Source organism: Neoarius graeffei, chromosome 14 (assembly GCF_027579695.1).
Source record: "Neoarius graeffei isolate fNeoGra1 chromosome 14, fNeoGra1.pri, whole genome shotgun sequence".
In the NCBI taxonomy this organism is placed as follows: Eukaryota; Metazoa; Chordata; class Actinopteri; order Siluriformes; family Ariidae; genus Neoarius; species Neoarius graeffei.
In genome coordinates this window covers 42,080,243-42,099,659 of record NC_083582.1, presented here as the reverse complement: position 1 = coordinate 42,099,659, position 19,417 = coordinate 42,080,243, and the positions used below count along the sequence as shown (strand labels likewise).

At 39.9% G+C, this 19,417-nt stretch overlaps 1 protein-coding gene across 3 annotated transcripts in view; it reads right to left on the bottom strand.

The window, feature by feature from the left end:
- Positions 1-8,985: 8,985 nt before the first annotated feature.
- cpped1 (calcineurin-like phosphoesterase domain containing 1) overlaps positions 8,986-19,417 on the bottom strand; it is a 64,140-nt gene continuing 53,708 nt past the window's right edge. For all 3 annotated transcript variants that reach the window (XM_060939686.1, XM_060939688.1, XM_060939687.1), the window contains one exon: positions 8,986-11,253. In XM_060939686.1, the coding sequence (XP_060795669.1) occupies positions 11,030-11,253 (224 nt within the window). In that variant the 3' untranslated portion in view covers positions 8,986-11,029. The remainder of the gene's footprint in view (positions 11,254-19,417) is intronic.

The following is a 19,417-nucleotide window of genomic DNA, read 5'->3' as shown; positions in this document are numbered from 1 at the left end:
GTCATATTTATGCAGAAATATAGAAAATTCTAAAGGGTTCACAAACTTTCAAGCACCATTGTAGAGACAACCAACCATTCACATTCACACCTACGGTCAATTTAGAGCCACCAATTAGCCTAACCCGCATGTCTTTGGACTGTGGGGGAAACCGGAGCACCCGGAGGAAACCCACGCAGACACGGGGAGAACACGCAAACTCCACACAGAAAGAACCCTGTTGGCCACTGGGCTCGAACCCAGAACCTTTTTGCTGTGAGGCGACAGTGCTAACCACTACACCACCGTGCCGTCCCTGTGTAAAGAGTTGAAGGGTTTTATTTAGGATCTTTCACAGACTGTTTCCAAGTAGAACCCATTTAAGCAGCTAAGAACCCTTAACTAACTAACACGTGTGTTCATGAGTTGAACTGCAGACTTCCAACTGGAAAAACCCAAAGAACCCCCCAACTTCGAAATTTGGGAAGGTCTCCTCAACCCTTAGTTAGATGCATGGCCGCTCTTTAAATGGAGTTTATAGAAGTATTTATTTTAGATCAATCAACAGACACCATAGTTGGTTAAATCTATAAATTTGACCATACAGTTCTCTGTTTTGAGAAAGTAAATATAAACTCGTGAAACCTGACATTAGCGTGTTGTTAACAAAGCACACATTTTCATGGAGGCACCTGTTGTTTTTTTTTCCATTTTTTAACTTGAACGTGCCAAACTCAAAAATGACTTAATTATGAGTTTAGACTTCACAATTCAGAGTTAGGATGAATGGACCAACCACTCCATTTTCAATCGCCTTATCTTTCTGCCAACATTAAAGATCTACTAACCAGGTCTGAGTTTCCCAAAAGCATCGCAGCACAAAGATCATCGTTAAATGGTAGCGCAAGCAGCACAATGAACACTCTCTCCTAGTTAAGAGGCTTTTGGGAAACCCACAGCAGATCAATAACCCAATCACATCTGCTTTAAAACTCCAAACAGCTGTTCTATATGGGTTTTATGGCTACAAACAACTTTGGTGACTATAAATTGAATAAACGCTCGGTTTCTTTTATTATATTTTTTGTCCTTTTTTGGTTGTAACAAGAGCTTTTCTTTGCAAATGAAGAACTCGAGAGAGATGTGTCACAAAACAGGACTAACAAGTCCGTACTCAGCATGGAGAAGGCAAGAGCTCTGGGTAAGTAAGTACACCACAAACACCAACATCACTGCAGAGTTTGAGGAGGAGTGACCAGAGGAGTGACTCATGACTCTGGGAATATAGTGACAATACAAACAGAACATTTATGAAAAAGAAAAAAATACATAAACAAAACCTAACTGAATCCAAAGTACCCTGCGGAAGCGGTGGTGATGCCAAATAAAGATGAACATTACTGCTTTTTATGTAGTTATTTTTTTAACAATTAAAGATTTTGCTTTAACCAAATAAATCAAAGAACTTGGAAGGAACAGGCATGAAATGAATATTAAGAAGCACAAACAAAGTCTAGTTTAGATAATTTGAGCTTGGGATGACTCTGATGAGGAAAACTCTAAATGCCTTCAGGGAACAGTAATAAAATTTGAATGAGAAGCAGAAGCTGCCAGTACATGCATACTTAATATGCAGCAGCTTAGTAACTAACGAAAAAAATCATTTTATTTATTTATTTTTTAAGATTTTGGGATACAGCATGAACTAATTGTCAGTTACATAACAATACATTCATAAAACTTACAAGCCTGAGGGTTTTTCTTATACAACCATAGATGCTGTTTAAACGGTCCAAGTTGCTGCTAATTCTAAAATGAAATGCATTTTATATATCCCTCAAGTTATTCATTTAAATCCAAATATTACCATTATTAATTCAAATGTAATCAGTCCTGATTATTACCTCGCCGGAGACGGAGTCCACCGGGGGCGAGGTATTGTTTTCGGTGGGGTTTCTCTGTTTGTTTGTTTTTTTGTCAGCAACATTATGGGAAAACAGCTGGACCAAATCTTCATGAAACTTTCAGGATAGATGGGCGTTGGTCTCAAATAGAACCTCCAACATTTTGAAGGTCATCCGGTCAAGGTCGCCAAAAAAGTCAAAATCGTTTTTGGAGCAAATGGTGTCCCAATGTCCCAAATGTGTCCCAAATCACTCTCTACTCACTACATAGTGGACTATATAGTCAGGTTGCCATTTTGTAGTGCTGTCCGAATGTATCATGAGCATTATTATACCCTATATAGTGCACTCAAAGTATCTCACAATGCATCATGAAAAGTAGTGCTGCGGCAAAGAAGAAAAAAAAAGGTCGCGGCAAAGAAGTAGTTTTATCATTTAATCAATGAGCTCACTACATAGTCCTCTATATAGTAATTCCCTATATAGTGAGTAGGGCATAGTGAATGAGTGATTGATTTAGGACACAGCGTTTGGAACCAATCAGCACTTATCCTGATCAAGTTCGATTACCCGTTCTATTTCTTGATAAACTTCGGAACTAATCAGAACTAGAAAGGAAATAAAAGAAACCTCGTTATAACTTCGTCGTATCGGAAGATAATCAGCAGATAAAAAGATGAACAAAATTCACCTCATGGTTTGCCAAGGATACTGATTCGATATCAAGCAAGTGGTATTTATTTTAAGAAAATTAACCTTTTAATTATCACAGCTTTTGTTTGGTCTTTCTGAAAGGTCAAATGAAAGGTTTTGTAAGGTTTTTTTTTTCTTCACTTTTTGGCGGATATTTAGTCTCTTTACACTACACTTATGAAACAAAATGTTCTCATTAGTATTAATGACCTTGAAAGAACAGAGGTTGAATCAGTTGTTATAACACTAAAATCAGTGCTACCGGGTGAGGTTAGTTTTGTTATGGGTTAATAAACAGCAGCGATGTGCTCATGCTCATGAATCATATGCTATTTAACAGTCATTCCATGAAATCGAGTCGTACATGAGCTGATAGCCGATGAGGCGCGTAGCACTGAGTCGGCTATAAACCATGTACAACGAGATTAAGTGGAATAACTGTTTTATTCTATCCACATTCACTGGATTTTGAGAAACAGAGCATTTTTATTTTTTGCAAATTTGATAAATAAAAACTTCATACAAAACGTCCGACAGAATCATTTCTGCTTAGAATGTAAACGAACCAGCAGAATGACAGTAGCGGTTTGTGAAAAATGCTGTAATAATTCTTGAAAAAAAAGATACATTCTTACCATCAAATACTTTTATTCCATATTTTGTTGCTTTTTTTGTATTTTTGGGGGTTTTGTTTGAGTAGAGTTTGTATTTCATCCTCGGTTGGTTCAGCAACACGCTCCACCGTTTTATTTTTCTCTACTCATGGTATACGAGCTGATATCATAATAGTAGAGTAGCCAATCAGAGCATGCGATTGCTCATATCCAGTGAATGTGGATAGAATAATTACTATTTCACACAGTTGCAATTTGCTGAAAATTCAGGGCTGGTTTCTAACTGGTTCAGATGGATTTCCTTTTTATAATACTGTCGATATCCTGATATCCTACACTCTACATCCTGGAGTCAGTGGAGGCTGCTTCATCTGCATTTCCCTCATCTTCACATTTTGTATTCTGAACATGACTCAGAGCACTATTGTAAAGATATGTGTCTAGCAATCGTTCACAGAAAGTATCCACGTGCACTGGAACTTGACAAACTGAAATGATCATTGATGCGAACGTATTCACTTGAATGTTGGATTGGGAGTCCAAGGAAGCAATCAGGATTTTTGCACCTATTAAGTAGAAAGACTTAACCTGCGTCATGATTTAAGCATAAACAAGAGAGATAAAGGCACTTTTGGCCGCGAAGCAGGCGGTTGTTATGAGTGATTTGGAAGTCGGGCTCTAATTTTCAGAGTGTGGGAGTTCATTCTGCTGTGCGAGGAATTGCAACCTGCTAAATGTCAAACGCCCTTCTGTTCCAATGCAGACTTCATCATGCCAAGCTCTCCATCCAGGAACCAAGCCAATGACAAACGATCATACAAAGTCACCTTTACAAAGTGAACTGTTGTATAACAGCAGCTCTGGTCATCAGTGTTGAACTGTGAAACATTACATGCTGTACAGTCCCGCTGAGATTTGAACACCAGGACTGTAGTCTTAGATCTACACTTGAATGAAATGGAGTTCTTAAAATACACTACCTGGCATGTATGGATTTAAATAAGCACATACTTAAGAGCCTTTGATTGGATAATTAACGCACTGATTAAAACACTAAAACATTTCAGCCTTGCTATGTCCACTTACTTTTTCTCTTTAACTCAATGAGCTCTGAAAAGTGGCGGCACGTGGTGTAGTGGTTAGCGCTGTCGCCTCACAGCAAGAAGGTCCGGGTTTGAGCCCCGTGGCCGGCGAGGGCCTTTCTGTGTGGAGTTTGCATGTTCTCCCCGTGTCCGCGTGGGTTTCCTCTGGGTGCTCCGGTTTCCCCCACAGTCCAAAGACATGCAGGTTAGGTTAACTGGTGACTCTAAATTGACCATAGGTGTGAATGCGAGTGTGAATGGTTGTCTGTGTCTATGTGTCAGCCCTGTGATGACCTAGCGACTTGTCCAGGGTGTACCCCGCCTTTTGCCCGTAGTCAGCTGGGATAGGCTCCAGCTTGCCTGTGACCCTGTAGAACAGGATAAAGCGGCTAGAGATAATGAGATGAGATGAGCTCTGAAAAGTGTTTTAATTTGAACTACTCTGTGCAGGTTTTCAAAGGTTAGACTTGAATTCCTTAGTTGTCTTGACTAATTGAGACTTTTTCTGAGTTGAAACAAAGATAATCATCAAATTGAGTTAACTTGCATTTTCAAGGCAGCAGGTGAACTTGCATTTCCAAGTTAAACCAATTTGAAATGTTTTACAGTGTATGTTTCAGCTGGCAACAATTCTTTTAAACCTCACTGATGCAGTGAGTAGCTTCCCATTTCTTAAACAACCATGTTGGAAGATGTATCCCGTTGTCATGGAAAAGATGTTGTCGTGTGTAAGAAGGGTCAAATTATTGGTTTGCATCAAACAAAGAAAACAGTGAAGGGGATTACTGAAATGGCTGGAATTGGCTTAAGAAGTGTCCAATGCATTATTAAAACCTGGAAGGATAGTGATGAACCATCAAATGGAAGAAACGTGCTCGGAAAAAAATCTTGACTGACCGTGTTTGGAGATCACTTAAATGCTTGGTGAAATCGAATTGTAAAAGAAAGATCAACAGTAGAACTCACAGCTATGTTTAATAGTGAAAGTAAGAGTATACCGCACACACAATGCAATGAGAACTCACAGGATTGGGATTAAACAATTGTGGGGCCATAAGTAAACCACTTGTTAGTGAGACTCATCAGGAGAAAAGGCTTCAATTTGCTAGGGAGCATAAAGATTGGATTCTGGAGCAATGAGAAAAGGTCATGTGGTTTGATGAGTCCAGATTCACCCTGTTCCTGAGTGATGGGTATGTCAGGGTAAGAAGGGAAGCTCATGAAGCGATGCATCCATCATGCATAGTGGCCTCTGTACAAGCCTCTGGAGGCAGCGCTATGATCTGGGGTTGCTTCAGTTGGTCAGATTGAGGCTCAGCAACATTATGGGGCAATAAAATGAAGCCAGCTGATGACCTGAATGTACTGAATGATCACGTGATCATCACATCAATGGATTTTTTCCTTCCCTGCTAGCACAGGCATATTCCAGAACAATAATGTGAGGTTTCATCAGGCTTAAATTGTGAAAAAGTGGTTCAGCATGGTGGTGTAGTGGTTAGCACTATTGCTTCACAGCAAGGTTCTGGATTTGAGCCCAGTGGCTGACAGGAGTCTCCCAGTGTCTGCGTGGGTTTCCCCCACAGTCCAAAGACATGCAGGTTAGGCTAATTGGTGGCTCTAAATTGACCGTAGGTGTGAATGGTGGTTTGTCTCCATGTGTCAGCCCTGCAATGACCTGGCGACTTGTCCAGGGTGTACCCCGCCTCTCGCCCATAGTCAACTGGGATAGGCTCCAGCTTGCCTGCGACCCTGCACAGGATCAGCAGTTATGGATAATGGATGGATGGTTCAGGAAGCATGAAGAATCATTTTTCACACATGAATTAACCGCGACAGAGTCCTGACCTTAACCAAATCTTTGGGATGTGCTGGAGAAGCATTTATGGAGTGGTTTGACTCTCCAGTCATCAATACGAGATCTTGGTGAAAAATTAACGCAACTCTGGATGGAAATAAATGCTGTGACGTTGCATAAGGTTTTCAAAACAATGCCACAGTGAATGTACTCCATAATCAAAGGCGGTCCAGTGAAATATTAGACTGTGCACCTTTTCTTTGGCTGGGCAGCGTATATGCTTATTGTCCCTCACATATTAAAAGGAGAACTGAAGGCAAATTTTTTTTAATCAAAATTCTATTTCTCATTTTATTAAATATAGGAATGCATTTCTGATAGCCATTTTGTCACTGCTACAGCAAGTTATGAGTGTCTGAAATATGCTGTGTAATATATCAGTCCATATGTCAAAGCAATGGCTGTAAACAAGATTCGTTGAGACCTGTGCGAGACATCGTAGGACAGAAGTAAAATGTACAGTGGAAATCAAACCCTGTGACCAACATCTGCCAACGTTGTCAAAAGGCACGCGCGCCCTCTTTCGAATGCTGATGTAATCAAGCTGGAAGTTTTGGTTGTTTTGATAGCAATCAGGAAAGTTTGAAAAAAGTAGGCAGTAATCATCATTTAAACTCATTTATGTGCAATATTTCGTTTGGAAAACAGTTTTCAAAACGGTGGCATTGACACCTGGCTGACACTTCACGTTTCGAAGTCTCGTGAAGATCTCGCGGATAAGCGACGCCTGCCGTGGACCAAATGAACTAAATTCAACATGGCTAAAAACCGAATAGGCCGATAAGTATAATATTTAATTGCAATTAGTTGCCAATACGAGTCACGATATAAGGTTACTAAAACCAAAAACGTAATTGAATAACACGTTAAGAAAGTTTAAAAATGACTTCAGTTCTCCTTTAAAATACACTATGTAGACTATAATTTAACAATTATATATTTATAAATTGGCCATATGGAGGACTGCAAGTCAGGAGAATATCAAAACAAACTTCAGTCCACACTATTGATGAGGTGTATTGGCAAAGACTGAACATGATGGGGCTTACTGTACTAGAAAATTTATCAACAAGTTAAAATAAGTTCATTATTCTACTATAAGGGCACATACAGAAGTGTTTAATTCATGTAATATCATGGCAGTTTGTCAATGCTGCCTTTTTTTTTTTTTTTTTTATCTATGAACGAATAACACAAACTTTTATCTGAATAGTCACCAGTCAGAATCTTTACCCATGACCTTTACAAAGTACCAATAGTGGACATGACTTCCAAAAAGACTAAACAAACATCTCGCATGTAAAACTTTTTGCAACAGTTACATACATTTTTTACATCAGCATTGAGAATTCAACATTGTCGTGGTATAATTAAATAATATTGGCTGGCTTTTTTTGTGGTCTATCCAATAACTTCCATTCAGCTAGCATGATATTGAATGAGTCTTTGATATATGAAAAATATTATACTTGGTCATTTATTTATTGAGGAAAATGATCCAATATTACATATCTGTGAGTGGCAAAAGTATGTGAACCTTTGCTTTCAGTATCTGGTGTGACCCCCTTGTGCAGCAATAACTGCAACAAAATGTTTCCAATAACTGTTGATCAGTCCTGCACACCGGCTTGGAGGCATTTTAGCCCATTCCTCTGTACAGAACAGCTTCAACTCTGGGATGCTGGTGGGTTTCCTCACATGAACTGCTCGCTTCAGGTCCTTCCACAACATTTCGATTGGATTAAGGTCAGGACTTTGACTTGGCCATTCCAAAACATTAACTTTATTCTTCTTTAACCATTCTTTGGTAGAACAACTTATGTGCTTAGGGTCGTTAGCTTGTTGCATGACCCACCTTCTCTTGAGATTCAATTCATGGACAGATGTCCTGACATTTTTCTTTAGAATTCGCTTGTATAATTCAGTGTTTTCCTTTCTCCAAACATAACGCTTCTCATTTAAACCAAAAAGTCCTATTTTGGTCTCATCCATCCACAAAACATTTTTCCAATAGCCTTCTGGCTTGTCCATGTGATCTTTAGCAAAGTGCAGACGAGCAGCAATGTTCTTTTTGGAGAGCAGTGGCTTTCTCCTTGCAACCCTGCCATGCACACCATTGTTGTTCAGTGTTCTCCTGATGGTGGACTCATGAACATTAACATTAGCTAATGTGAGAGAGGCCTTCAGTTGCTTAGAAGTTACCCTGGGGTCCTTTGTGACCTCTCCAACTATTACACACCTTGCTCTTGGAGTGATCTTTGTTGGTCGACCACTCCTTGGGAGGGTAACAATGGTCTTGAATTTCCTCCATTTGTACACAATCTGTCTGACTGTGGATTGGTGGAGTCCAAACTCTTTAGAGATGGTTTTGTAACCTTTTCCAGTCTGATGAGCATCATCAACACTTTTTCTGAGGTCCTCAGAAATCTCCTTTGTTCCTGCCATGATACACTTCCACAAACATGTGTTGTGAAGATCAGACTTTGATGGATCCCTGTTCTTTAAATAAAACAGGGTGCCCACTCACACCTGATTGTCATCCCATTGATTAAAAAACACCGGAGACCAATTTCACCTTCAAATTAGCAGATAATCCTAGAGGTTCACATACTTTTGCCACTCACAGATATGTAATATTGGATCATTTTCCTCAATAAATAAATGACCAAGTATAATATTTTTGTTTCATTTGTTTAACTGGGTTCTCTTTATGTACTTTTAGGACTTGTGTGAAAATCTGATGATGTTTTTGGTCATATTTATGCAGAAATATAGAAAATTCTAAAGGGTTCACAAACTTTCAAGCACCACTGTAAATACGGAACATAACCGGAAAAAAATAGACTTAATCCCAGTCAAATTTATCCATTTTAATTACATATCAAAAAGAATCTTAAAAAATTATACATAATATTTTACAGTATGACCTGTTGTTCTTGGCTCAGTTTCATTAAAGGATATGAAAAATAGCCTACACTGTTTTAAACATCTTTTTACAGAGATTATTTAGGTCAACACAGTAAAAAGATGAAAGAACACATTGTTATACTATTCCCTGTGCTCTTCCCCTTAACTCTTATTTACAATCCTGTGATTATGCACACATCCACTAACAAGAGAATCCCCAAAGAAATGGCTAATGATTGGTATTACTACACATTGTGTATTTTAAACAAAACATGACCAAAAAAAAAAAGGCCTAGGGCAATTCAGTGCATTGACCAATCACTATGTTCCCCTTCAACTCTGGCAGGGTTGGTTTGTACATTACAAAGTGAGACGGCGCTAAATGAGTACGCACTTCCTGGCTCAACAAAGACTTCGGCGTTTTTTTCCCCCCTTGCATCAAATCATCAAAGTGGATTCTGAACCTGAAGGATAAAATCATAAAAGTGCGAGATAGAAATCAGTATTGGTTTCTGATGACAATGAATCTCTCTAAATTACACTCTTAACTGTCAGGTCTTTCAATAGTTGCCATGGAGATCATCTCTTCTCACCTCTTGGAGTTGGGAGAGCATGGACACACAGGATAAAATCACCAAACGACCAGCTGAAAACACTACTTCCCCTTGCTTATTAGTGTAATGAGGTTATACGGGTTTAAAGGAGTAGGGGATTCTCCAGTACATTTGCCTGATTTATATGTCAAGGTGTTTGATTAAGGTATGGAAGATGAAAAGAGACCCTGTTATATTGCTAATGCTTAAAATTACATCCGCAAACCTCTTATTTCTGACAGGAAAGATCAAAACATTATAGCAATTACGGAATTTGAAATACCGAATGGAAGCAGCACTCTGACGACACCTTAAGATACGGTGATTTTTTTTCCCCGGTGCCTTATCATCCTGCAGTGTGCAGAAGCTTATTATTCAAATGCCTTCTGGATACTGGATACACATACATGGACTGGATACTGACACAAAACGGCTGCTTTTGTTCACAGGCGTTACCAATTGAAAGCAGAACGTTCTTTTCTACTGACTTAGAACCAGGGCTTTGAACCAGAATTTTTTTCCTATTGGTTTGTTCCAAACAGAAATGGAATTTTAACGTTTCCGGTTTTGGGTTCCACCATTAAATAGACGTTCCCGAACCGGTTAGAACAAAAAAAATTTCGTTCCCGGAACGGTTAATTATGTTCCCTGTCAGCTGTTTAACAAATGGCTATAAAATTGTGTCTCTGTCTCATCCAGCTTAAGCCAAATGTAGGCTAATTCTATTACAACCTTCATTAAATAAGACAAGAAATAATTCAAAACAATTATTTCAAATGTTGGCGATTTGGATTCTCAGTATGTCTTCCTATCTACACAAACAGAAAAAGTGCCAAAAATGAAAGATAATTCGTTTAGTGTGTTACCAAAGGCTAGTCAGGCCCTATGCATTGATAGGCTAACAGAGGTTAACGTCATTTAATGTTCGCGAGCCTCTCATTAACGTGGACAAATAAACTGACGTTTTTGAATAACGATAGACTGCAATATTTACCTCTTATTTAAGATGTGGAGACGTGATAGTAGTCCACCCTCCTGCTCTCCAGTCAGTCAGCGAACGTCACACAGGAAGTGAACCCCAGCGGGTCATAGAAACTTGCGCAGGAGAAGAATGACTTTTATTTGTAGGCTACGGAAACTTTGAGGAACGAAATAAAAACCGGTATTAACCGGTTACCATTATTTTTAATAAGCGTTTCTGTTCCGGAACATAAAAAATAATAAAGTTTCTGGTTTCGTTTCTGTTCCATGTGAAATAGAAAAAGTTCCCGGTTTTCGTTTTCGTTCCTTGAACCGGTTCAAAGCCCTGCTTAGATCCAAAAAAATAAAAAATAAAAAAAGAACTAAAAAAGTCAAAAGGGACCCAACAAAGGTCAAAAAGTCTGCCTGCAACTTTCATTTAAGATAAGAGTTTCTTTAGATCTTCATCCATGCCCTTCTCACTCAGCTGGAACAGAGTGTGGTAGCGATGGATGATCTTATCAGCGGTCACGACCACCACCCGGACCCCATGCGTGTCTTCGCCCAGCTGGCAGCCGATAGCCGAGCTCACCACCATGTCCAGTCCTGCATGGCAGCCGCCTGCATTGCGATGGTAGTGACCTGAGAACACGGCTTTGACACCTGAAACAGAGTTGAGCAGGAGGAGATCCATTAATATTCTGCTTAGCTTCACTCAAAGGATGGTGATAGGTCAAGTTCAATTATACTGATTGATTAGCGTTGATATGCATATTAAACAGCACTGTCAATTAATCCTTCAGAAGAATTATCTTGACTGTACAACAGAGTCACATTATTCCCCGTCAGACTGGCCGCCACTCAGCTGCTGGCTGATAAAGCGGCGAGAAGTGACGGACATTTCATAGAACATCGGCCATGTTGGAGACTTCTTGAGAAAGCCATTTTCTGTGTTGATCTGCATAATCATGGGGAAGGTTTTCATCTCACCTCTTCCCTTCACCAGCCAACGCAGTTCTGCTGTTACAGAATGCAAACGTAGTGGAGCGAATACCACAGTTGGAAGAGAAGGCCACACAAAATGGGAGGCACAAATCACTCTCTCCATTTGGAAGGAATGCAAGCTGACACAGTGATTTAGAGTGAAATCATTCAAGACTTTGCCCAAACAGAAACTTACATACTGGATAAATAGATGAATCGAAGCGAGACAGCCTTTTGAGTTCACAAAATTGGTGAAATTTAGTTCCGTCTGAAATGTGGTCATTGTGATATGTTTATTTCTGTAATATCGCACAAAATATCAGGTCATTCTGTGGCTGGGAAGTTATTTAATTTGAGGGGATTCCCGAGCAAATAACGTGCGTAAAATCACCCATTTCACGCAGTGAAGCAGACAGAGGACGTCTATGTGCGCATGCTTACCTTTGACCATGCACTGACTGTTACATCATTCTGTCGCTAAACGAACAGCTGATCACACCGAGGTGCTCGCTGACTGCCAATATTTATTAGTTTGGTCCTAATACGTTTGCAACATAACGTCTTTTCTTCTCACTTTTTGTTACTGTAGTTGGTCTTTCATTTTTCATTCGCACGCTTACATCCTCCATTTTACTCTCCCGTTTCAAATTTGTATCCCAGAATGCCTTGCGCGAAGGGGGAAAGCCCACCACGTGACGCATGACGTAGTATCTTGAAGCAGCCAAAAAGAACGGAGAATTTAGGGCCACGTGGCCCCAAATTCATTAATTGTTCTGTTGGGGGGGAAACTAATAAAATTGGAAGTCTGATTCGAATTCAGTAGCTTTCGGTCCACTAAACAAAAATAATTAGGCGTCAGGGAAAATTCTTTTTATGACCTACACTTGAAAAATCTGAAAGGCAGTCTACCTTTAAGGTATACAAACTGTATACATTTGCACATCTAATAGCATTAAGATTTAGGAAGACTCCATGACAAAGGGTTAAATGCCATTATGAATGCCCCCCCCCAAAAGACAAAACAAAGGTCTTTCAAAATATTAACAACAATGTTTCTACACTGCTGCTTTTTACTGCTAGTTATTAAATTGTGTTTCCTGCATGACAAGTGTTGAAATGTAGCAGGTCATAAATCCGTTTCCTTTACTTACTCTTCACGGTGAAACGTCAAAAGATGAAACGTCATGAGGCAGGAATTCCCTGGCAATCAAGGTTTTTATGCTGATCATTCATTCAACATTATCTTAAAATACAGAACACGTCTGCACATTCTAATGCCCTTTAGACGTTCTGGACAAGCTTCTTAAAAAAAAAACAACAACAACACTAACTCTGCCTCTGGAGAAAAAGTAAATTGAAGAATGCAGATAATTATGCAGCGTTATACAACTGTAGACTTCCTCATCCTTAAAGCAATTACAAAACCGGGTTGCAATACAGAAGAAATAACTCAAAATGCTCAATTATTTTATTATTAAATCAAAAAGAAAGCATTCCAATATCGTTATTTTTTTTTTCAAAGGGAAGCTGTTTAATTATGCAAATTTCAAACTTGTCTCTAATGACGGGTTATGATTCAGAAACAGGCATAAACAGAGAAACATGGCATAAGCAGAGAGAAAACAGCATAATTATCTTGAAGTGTAAGATGCAAAAACTGGACCGGGCGTGGGAGTGTGTTGAGGTGATCAAAACACAACATAAACAAGCTTTTTACTCAATGGAGCAGCAGTGTAGTGAAACAGTAGAGTAAGTACATATGCTGTGTATTAAGGTGCCAAACCGTGTGCACTTCAGAAAAGTAAAAATCCTACCCTCATAATGCAGCTTGTGAACTAATGATGCATGAAAAACCACTGCTTTGTTCTCCCACTCATATCTCCTGATGTCTCTTTAGATGGTCTGCAAGACCCCTTTTTGCTTACAGCCCATCTCGGAGCTGAAAACAGGAAGCATGCGTCTCCCCAGTTCATTCATGGAAACCGAATTAACAAGAACTATGAGGCGAATCACGGAGAGCGATTCTTCTCTGTGGCTGGATTAAAATTATGAGGCACAGAAATAATCAGAGCAAACTACCTAGCAGCAGAACTACTGTGCAAATTTGTAACTACCATTTCTGCTTACAGACTACAAGTTGCCCATCTCTCAAGAGATCATCATCCATTAGGGAAAACCACTAGGAAAGAAAGAAAATAAATAAATACAGCTTCACACACAGCACAGTTGTTTCACAAAGCTGAGCTTGTTCCCACATATATTCCCATAAGTCGTACTTACACTTCATGTGCTAGTTACACTACCGTTCAAAAGTTTGGGGTCACCCAGACAATTTTGTGTTTTCCATGAAAAGTCACCCTTTTATTTCCCACCATAAGTTGTAAAATGAATAGAAAATATTAGTCAAGACATTTTTCTGGCCATTCTGAGCATTTAATCGACCCCACAAATGTGATGCTCCAGAAACTCAATCTGCTCAAAGGAAGGTCAGTTTTATAGCTTCTCTAAAGAGCTCAACTGTTTTCAGCTGTGCTAACATGATTGTACAAGGGTTTTCTAATCATCCATTAGCCTTCTGAGGCAATGAGCAAACACATTGTACCATTAGAACACTGGAGTGAGAGTTGCTGGAAATGGGCCTCTATACACCTATGGAGATATTGCACCAAAAACCACACATTTGCAGCTAGAATAGTCATTTACCACATTAGCAATGTATAGAGTGGATTTCTGATTAGTTTAAAGGAGTACGCCACCCCCAGGTGAAATTGAGTCAGTCCCTGCAGTCCCTAGAGTTGGATGAGTGAGCCAAAGCGTTTTGTAGCCGACCCAGCTATTGCCCTGATCTAGAAACGCCCCGGTTAGCTTAGCGTAGTCGCTGTAATCCGGCGTGTACAGCTAGCATTGTTGTTGCAAAAGTGAATCAAATAACAAGATGTTTTATAATTATTTCTCATGACCTGTACTTTCACATCAATGCAAATTAACACGAAGGGATTTACTAGACCGATTTATATATGGAACTATTTTCGGCCACAGCACAGGCGAAGCACCGCTGCAGGCGCAAAGACACCGTGCAGCTCCTGAAAACCCGGAAGTTGTGGTGCTGCGCGGTGTCTTTGCGCCTACAGCGGTGCTTTGCCTGTGCTGTGGCCGAAAATACTTCCATATATAAATTGGTCTAGTAAATCCCTTCGTATTAATTTGCATTGATATGTGTACTCGATGTGAATGTACAGGTCATGAGAAATAATTATAAAAAATCTTGAGTTATTTGATTCACTTTTGCAACGACAATGCTAGCTGGACACGCCGGATTACAGCGACTACGCTAAGCTAAGCTAACCGGGGCGTTTCTAGATCAGGGCAATAGCTGGGTCGGCTACAAAACGCTTTGGCTCACTCATCCAACTCTAGGGACTGCAGGGACTGACTCAATTTCACCTGGGGGTGGCGTACTCCTTTAAAGTGATCTTCATTGAAAAGAACAGTGCTTTTCTTTCAAAAATAAGGAAATTTCAAAGTAACCCCAAACTTTTGAACGGTAGTGTATAATCTCACAATTTCCATACAATCTCATTTAACGTCAGGTTTTTCCAATACAGTGGTTAGAACAGAAATACCACCACCTAGGGACCGCTGTGCATTTTAGCTGAGCAAACCAAAGTTTGCCAAAGGCCTGGGAAAATAGTAAGGAACACATTCCGAAAATAAACTGTCACACAAAATGAAATTAAGTTCTAATGAACAGAGAAGTACAACAGCGGTCTGGTTTCTGCTCCTCTGAGACACACTCACTGTGCCGCCGATGACTCTATTCATAGGCAGACTGCTCTGCAGCTGCCTGCCAGATATGGATATGTAAATTCAGTTGCTGTCTTCTATCAAAACAGGTCTGAGAGAATTTATTTCTTAGTTAGAGCAGGTACATGTGCGCACGCAAATGTTCTCATTAGGCCACTGGGAATTAATAACCTAACTATGCCCATAATATAATTTTGTATGGCAAAAGAAAGGACAATGATTTGCGAGAAGAGCATTACTTATGCTGCTCATATATCTCAGTCATTTATCCCTACGAGTCCCTTTATGAAGTGCTCAGTGAGGGTTGGCCTGTGCATCATGTGTGATAGTCAGCAATTATGATTCCATCCAAACGTACACTGATGAAGAGCAGGAACTCAGGATAGTTTGAAATTGCTCACAAAGGATCTGCAGATTTACATAAAAATAGAGACGGCGGCATTTGGATATTTTTCCTCTTGCTGTGGGACCAATATCACAGATGGCTGTGGAGCTTTGACAGAACAGTCTTTGACAAAGCATTAAAAAAAAAACACATGTAATGACTAATCTGGCTAACCAAAATCAAAACGGCTACTCAGTAAGGAACACAAAGTGGCGTGTTATTACAAGAAAATAATCTGCTACGTGAAGTGGAGCAGACCCTGAAGTGGATTATTCATTCCGCTCACGAGTTTATTCCTTTTATACTACAGCAAATTGCCAACGATTGCAGTATGCATTTTTTAAATGAACAACACTTCATGCATTTCGACCATTTAATCCTGTGGAACATCTGAGACGACATAGTTCCTATCATCATTTATGCTACAGCAGCTGTTCCATCACCAGCCTCTATTTTTTTCCTCTCAAAAGTTAATAAGACAAAAACACAACATGACATTTTGCTGAGAAACCCAGAAAGTCCGAGTTCTCCATCCTGGAACCTTTCCCCATGTCGAAAAACTTGGTGCTAATGTGTTAAATAATTAAATAAAAAATGTCTAATCTGTTTATTATTAGATGTAGATTTTGTGGAACATCTATAATACAAGGTCACTGTGAATGAGCTGTTACAATAAAAATGATAATATATTACAATAAGTGCATTAATTCAGACCTATCATTTAAATCACAGCTGGAGCCATTTTTAAAGCTGGGCTGTTATAGAAAATTAATCAGCACGCTATGATGATGATGATGATGAGACGATGGAGACAGAGCTCCCAAGTGACCAGCACCTGGCAGGTGAGACCTAGCCTGGGCCCGCCCATCCTAAGCGTGACGCAACACGAGGGCCTGTTGCGAGCTTAGTCTGGCCAGGCAAGCTATCTACAGCTCTTCCAAGCTCCCGAAAAATCGGGAGCCAATCAACTTTGAGCATCTCCAACGGCCCTGGGTAGAGGCGTGTTCAAGACACTGACGTAGTAGAACTGCGACTGGAAGCCATAGATTCTGTAAACAATCTATGCCGGAAGCGCTTCATTCACTAGAAACATTACAAACATGGAGCAAGTTCTCATTGAAAACGGAGCAAAGAGCAGCCCTGGAGGTATTTATTGAAAGGAAGGACGTTTTCGCCTTGCTCCCGACCGGCTTCGGTAAGAGTTTAATCTACCAGTTAGCCCCGTCGCGTCGCATACGTCAGAGGAAAGAGTGATGTGATTGGTTTAAGCTTCGTCACAGCCTTTTCTGGCTTCGACCAGTAGCAAACTGAGGCATTTCAGGGAGGCGGGTCAACTACGCACTTTGGGAAACGGTTGGGCTTAATATCTTTGCCAGACCAAATGCTCGCAGAGCTTTGAAGTCGTGTTAGCCAGACTAGGTGAGACCTGCAAAATGATATCTAAAGCAGCTGACCCACTAAGACATGAAAAAACCCACAATCGAAAAATCTAGAGTAATGTCATTAATCTTTTAGGATTTATTCAAGCTTAAACTTACCATGACTTACTTAGTCAGCATTTTTCTCTCTCAATTTTGATAATTATGACCTACAGCGCAAAAAAAAACAAAAAACTGGGATGCCCGAACATCGGCTCCTGATCCTTCCACCTTGTCGTAGTGTAAGGGCCCGAATGTACCAATTTCCTAGTCCTGGGGTAGGCGCAACGTTCCTATTCTGTAACCTCGAATGAGGGGGTGGAAATTGGATAGTCGCTAAAGGGAGGATCACCAGTCTAGCCTGGACAGGCCCTGCTAGCCGTAGGTTTGGACTTTAAACCAATAGCGGGAGTAGCCAAAGAGAGCCTCGAAAACGGACAAATGAAACAGAAGGCTGACCCAGGAAAGTACAATGGACTAAGAATTGGAACGTTGAATATTGGCACTTATAAGCATAAAGAAGAAGAAATCCTGCAAATCATGAAAAGAAGGAAGCTGGATATCTTAGGTCTAGGTGAGACGTGACTCAGAGGGGAGATTGTTGGAAGAGACATAGGAGATGGTTTCACCCTCATTTCAGGTGTTGTTAAAGAAGGAAGATTACATGCAGGGGTTGCCATCATTGTAGGACCACGGTTAAAAGACCGTATCCAGAACATTACCATAACAAATGAAAGGATCGTGAGTGTACAGAAAAAAGTAAGACAGTGTATATGGCATTACCCAAATTTATGCTCCACAACAAGGTCGATCAGAGGAAAAAAAAAAGACACCTTTTATGATCAGCTTGAGACGACCATTACCCAGCTACCTTCCATGACAGCATATATTGTAATCGGAGACTTTAATGGAAGAGTAGGGAGAAATAGGAACGGGATAGAAAGTATTCTTGGCCCCTTTGGAGAAGAAACTCAAAATGAAGAAGGAGAAAGATTCATTGATTTCTGTCTGAGGAATAGCCTCACAATCATGAACAGTTTCTTCCAACATCAGTATAGCCACACAATGACACGCTATCGCTGGAACAAAAACATTGGACAATATGACCATGTATCTATAATAGACTATGTATTATCATCAGACAAACGTATTATAAATGATGTGAAAGTAATGCCAGGAGAATCTCTGGACTCGGACCACCGACTCCTAATCACAGATCTCAATATAAAGAAGCCAAGGAAAAATAATCCTAGAGCAACCAAGAAAATCTAAATTTGACATGAAAAACCCAGAGTTCCAAGCAGCATATCACAATAAATGTGAAAAGATAGTTTTATCAGAATCAGACGACTTGGACCAATGCTGGAAAGAACTACAAGATAAAATTTTCAAAATTGCAGCTGACACACTTGGAATCCAAAAGACAGGGGGAACCAGGAAAAGGCAAACCCCCTGGTGGAATGACAGTCAAAGAAAGCATCAAACATAAAAATCAGGCATATAGGAAATGGCTGAAAGTAAAGAATCAAGAAACCAGACTACAGTATGTTAAACAGCAAAATGAGACCAACAAAGTCATAAGACAGGCAAAGAAAGCCAGCTGGAAATCTTTAGCAAAAGAACTGAATGAAGATAACAAAAACTCTAAGAAGAGTATATAAACTGGCAAAATCTATGAGACAACCTCAAGAAACCAGAAATGTTTTTAAAAGATAAAACTGGAAACCTGACATCTGATCCAGATAAGATTGCAGAGACATGGACTCATCATTTCCAAACCCTGTTAAACGTAGATCACCCAAACCTGACTGATGACAATGAAGAAGTGTGTGACCTTGAAAGTACAGATGATAATATTGACCAAGAAATAATTATGGAAGAACTAGAAATGGTATTCAAGAAAATGAGACATGCCAAGGCTCCCGGTCCTGACAAAATTCCAGTTGAACTGCTAGAACAACCAAACATCAAAAACCTTCTTCTTAAAATCAACAGTGCATGGGCCTTGGGTAAAATACCATCAGAATGGGGTAAGAGTATCATTTGCCCTATATACAAAAAGGGAGACCGTAACAACTGTAGTAACTACAGAGGGACATCTCTTATACCACATGCCTGCAAGATTTATGAATGAATCCTTGAGAAAAGAGTAAGAACAAAAATCGAACCGAAACTCCAAGAGTGGCAACACGCCTACCGTAAAGGCAGAAGCACATCAGACCTGATTTTCGCCATC